At 32.6% G+C, this 4,678-nt stretch overlaps 1 protein-coding gene across 4 annotated transcripts; it reads left to right on the top strand.

Annotated features, from left to right (window-relative positions):
- Positions 1-300: 300 nt before the first annotated feature.
- On the top strand, positions 301-4,471 carry LOC107855067 (xanthoxin dehydrogenase). Of its 4 annotated transcripts, none has more exons than XM_016700054.2 (3): positions 595-694; positions 3,293-3,325; positions 3,554-4,471. In XM_016700054.2, the coding sequence occupies exons 1-3, from the start codon at positions 657-659 to the stop codon at positions 4,350-4,352; spliced, it is 870 nt and encodes a 289-aa protein (XP_016555540.1). In that variant the 5' UTR covers positions 595-656; the 3' UTR covers positions 4,353-4,471. The 4 variants fall into 4 exon arrangements, with proteins under 4 accessions (XP_016555541.1, XP_016555540.1, XP_016555539.1 ...); XM_047410885.1 differs by lacking the exon at positions 595-694 and adding an exon at positions 780-921; XM_016700055.2 differs by lacking the exon at positions 3,293-3,325 and having other exon boundaries at positions 301-694.
- Positions 4,472-4,678: the final 207 nt, after the last annotated feature.

The following is a 4,678-nucleotide window of genomic DNA, read 5'->3' as shown; positions in this document are numbered from 1 at the left end:
AAATATTTTTGAAGAAGTATGCTTTTTAATGTACATTTTGTTTTTGGTTTCTCAAGGTATCTCCATAGTCGGCAGTCGTGAGACTAATCCTCCGTTCCACGATCAGCGCATTAAGCGGTACGAAACTGGCCACAGAGTTTTCTCTATTCACCAGAGAACGCCCAACCTCTTGCTTAAGGGGTGAGGTATTGAACCACCACACCAACCCTTGTGGTTTTTGAACGTACTTATTTATTGTATATATATGCTGTAATGCAACTATGTCTTTTGTATATTTGTATGTTTACACATTATTTATACATACGCTTGTTATATTAATTAACAACCTATTAAAAACTAAATATTTTTCTTATTTCTTGATGATTTGAATTGTTTTTAAAAAAATAATTATTGTTTTTTAATTTTAATTTTAGATTAAAATATAAGGTAAGATTTTTGGTGCAACAGACTGTCCTTTTCACAAATATTTTTTTTCAGACGCCTTCCGGGGTGTGGGGTCTTTTCCAATTTCAATCACCACTAATGATTTATCCACTGATTGTCGTATAACGCAGCAGCTACATAAATGGGTCCTTTTATTTTGTCCAATAAATCTCTATTTTACTAGTTTTTGGTCATCTTTTGTCCTGTTAGAGAAAAAGGAAACTTTTGCTGCCATGGAAATCAAAGAAAGCTCTGATAGTTGCAACCAAAGGTTCTGCTTCTAAGTTATTACTACTACTAGTTTCTATCAAATGGTTGATTTAGATAGTATGTTAATTTTCTTTAGTTTCTTGTTTCATGTCAGAATTGGTTGATGCATTTACTTTTTGTTTGCCTTTTTTGTTCCTATTAATTTTGAATGAAGGCTCACGTTTGGTTGTTGCTTTTGATTGAGCTGAGGCTTTATCAGAAGCAGTCTTTCTGCCTCTTAAGATTGAGGTATGATCAACATATTTTTATTTCTTTGAGACTCTGATTTTAAAATTATACTGAATATTATTATAAATATATTTATATTATAACTAATGTCTATCGACAATATAGATAAGATCTATAAAGATCTAGCTTTCTTTATTGTAAAAGATCTCAAGAGAACCTTCAAGAGAAATAATAATCACTCTATCTTCTTTCTCTATTCTTGTGTTCATACTTTATATTTCATAACAAAATGTTGTTATTACTTTTTACTCATGTTTTGGTTCATTTGTTAAATGGAGATCACTATTCTTAGACTTGTTTTATAAAATGCATCTCTTAGTTTCAAATATTTTTTACTTTGTTGGAATTTATGAAATTGAAGTTGGAGTTATGTTCGATTATTATGCTTTTTGCAAAGCATATTTGGAATAAAGTTCATGCTTTGATGAACTTAAATACAACTTCAGAAGTGAGAAGTGAATTGAAAAATAAGTTATAAGTTGTCTATTAAATTTAAAATGAAAAAGGACCAAAATTACTCTCAAACTATTTGATTTGGACCACATATAGCCTCTGTTTCAGTTTCGTATCAAAACTACCCTTGCCGTTAGACAAGGGACCCCAAATGCCCTCCTATTTAACAATCTTTTTTTTTTCTGATGACATGACAATCGACGTGGCAAATCCAATTAGAATATGCCACTACGCTTTAGCAAAATAAAGCCATTATAATGTTTAACCAAGATTCATCCTCTTTTAAACTTTTCTTCAAGTAAAATTTCAATTTTCATGACTAAACACATTTTAAAATTATTTGGAAAAAAGGTGACTAATATTTTTCGTGTTTCATGTAAGAATTGGTTGATGACTTTTCTTTCGCTCATGTTTTGATTCATTTGTTATACATTGAATATTAGGTTGGTTTAGATGCTCATGTTTTGATTCATTTGTTATATATTGAATATTTGGTTGGTTTAGAATTCATTCTCTTAATAAGATTTATTTTGGAGAAGTAAACTTAATTGAAGTATAGCAAAAGGTAGGAGCCATTGTTATTATGTGGTATGGGCACTCTTGTACTAAGATAAGGATAGCTTAAATGTGTAAAGCTCTTTATCATGTATTTTTTTTTTTTTTTGCTTTTCTATAATTCAGTCTGATAACTCGAGCAATATTAGTAATTCAGTTAGTTGGTTATTTAAACTTTACATTAGTGAGGATTCAATTCTTCATATTGTAATTTCCTTCCCATTTCTCCTTTCCTACCGCTTTCTCCTTTCCTACCGCTGATTTTTTTTTTTTTTTAAATTGATAACTCTTCTTTTACTTTTTTTTTTTTTTCTAAATTCATTCCTTTTTGACTTTAACTTGAATTAAAATCAACCACGTGCATCCGCACATTATCCGTTTACATTTAAAAAATCAAGAAGTTCAATCAATAGCCTAGTACCATATGTAGTATCCTTAATACGCTCAAACAATGTAAGTTTTTCAATTATAGTGTATGTTAATTGTTGTAACAACTAACAAGTATACTTTTCTTTCAAGAATTTATTGATCTCATTTTAGTTGGAGCTATCTTTTAATTGATACAAATATAAATTTGTATCTGTGAATATAAGTTTAACATAGGAGACCAAGTTAATTGAAAGTGAACTAAAAATTAAAGGCAAAATACATTGATAACCACATAAACTTGTCGGGAAATATTATTTAGATGCTCCAATGATGACCTGTTCTAATTGAACATCTAAACATATGATATATATAGTTCATATTAGACACTTTTGACTCAAATTTTAGAAAGGTTTTTGTGCGTGTTTCAAGCGCTCATTACATAAATAAATAAAACACATCAAATATATTTAATTTCAATAAGCCAAAACCCTAAGGTATGTTTCAATTAAGGCTGATGTGTATAAATAAAGAAGGTGACATGTTTGATATGGTTAATTTATCCAAAATTTGAGTCGGACGTGTCTAATATGAACACTTTATCATGTGTTCAGGTGCTCAATTGAAATATATCGTAGTTTGAATGTCTAAATAAAATTTATTGACAAATTTAAAGGATGTCCATGTATTTCGCGGAAAAAAAAAATATACATAACTAGGTATGCTAATGGATTATTATCAAGTTTGAAGATAAGATTACATATTTTGACTAAATGATGTTGCATAAGATTATCTGTATCTATCAAAGTTCTTTTATTCATGCTCTGTTTAAATTTTTTCTTAGTTCATTTACTTGTAGTATTTTATGAAAATGCTTTTATAAGATCATAGTATGGTGGTTGAGCAGTCAAATTACTGTACTTGACAAGTAAAACTAGATTTTGCCTCTCATTCTTCCAATTCTAACGGAGCCACAACTCTCTGACGACGGAATCAGAATTTTCACTCAGGAGATTCAAGATATAAAGAAGTAAGACGCACGAAGAAGCTAAGAAGACTCAACATGTACTATATGTAAATAAAAATGATTTTAGAGTTCATGTACCGTGTAATCTTCTGGAGAAGAATCCCCTTATGCCACCCTAGCTCCGCTCCTGAATGCACCTTCCATGTCATACTTTTACAGCCAGCGTATTTGAAAATTCAATTGATTTTTATAAGAGACGTGTTATAATTTCATCTGATATATACGTGACAGGCTATTGGGAAGAGTTGCTTTAGTCACTGGAGGTGCAAGTGGTATAGGAGAGAGCACAGTACGCTTGTTTCACAAACACGGCGCGAAAGTATGCATTGTTGATATTCAAGATGAACTTGGACAACGCGTTTGTGAGTCCCTTGGCGATGAACAGAACGCGTGTTTCATCCATTGCGATGTTACTTCAGAAGCTGATGTTAGTCATGCTGTTGATTTTGCTGTTCAGAAATTTGGGACACTTGATATAATGGTTAACAATGCTGGAGTGACAGGGCCCCCTTGTTCAAATATCCTCGACTATGAACTTTCTGTCTTCGATAATGTGCTTGATGTGAATGTAAAAGGAATTTTCCTAGGAATCAAACACGCTGCTCGCATAATGATTCCACGAAAAAGTGGATCAATTGTGTCGTTAGGCAGTATAGCAGGGTCTGTTGGTGGCCTTGGGAATCATGCTTATACAGCTTCGAAATTTGCTGTTGTGGGACTTACTCAAAATGTGGCAGCTGAGATGGGGAAACATGGCATACGTGTGAATTGTGTTTCACCTTACGCGGTTGCAACTGGATTGGGCCTGGCTCACGTGCCCCCCGATCAAAGGAAAGATGATGCCATCGCGGATTTTCATTCTTATTTTGGCAAGTTTGCCAACCTGCAGGGCGTGGATTTGGTGGCTCGGGATGTTGCTAATGCTGTGCTGTTCTTAGCCAGTGACGAAGCGAGGTATATAAGTGGGCATGATCTGAAGGTTGATGGTGGTTTATCAAGTGTCAATCACTCCCTTGGGGTGTTCAGATAGATACCATACTACATTTATCATGATTTTTTTAGAAAGCTGAGAGATTGTAATCTTGAAAAACTTTTAAACAATTATGTTCGTGACTTTCATCAATTCAAATAAAAAACCTTTGCATAGTACACTTCCTGCTGAAGATCATCAGAGATTTTTGTTTGAATTTCTCTTTAATTATGAAAGAGAAGTTAAAAGTTCAGCTCATCTTCCCCTGTATGTCTATTGGATCGGATTAGTATGGTTCGGTTTTAAGCAGCACTGTAAACTGTCTTTTCTCCAATTTTATATAATTCCCCTCCATCTCCATGTTCCAAATGCTTTCGTACATAGGG

The sequence above is a fragment of the Capsicum annuum genome, chromosome 4 (assembly GCF_002878395.1).
Source record: "Capsicum annuum cultivar UCD-10X-F1 chromosome 4, UCD10Xv1.1, whole genome shotgun sequence".
NCBI lineage: Eukaryota > Viridiplantae > Streptophyta > Magnoliopsida > Solanales > Solanaceae > Capsicum > Capsicum annuum.
The sequence above is the reverse complement of the archived record's forward strand: the minus strand, read 5'-3'. Positions and strand labels throughout refer to the sequence as shown.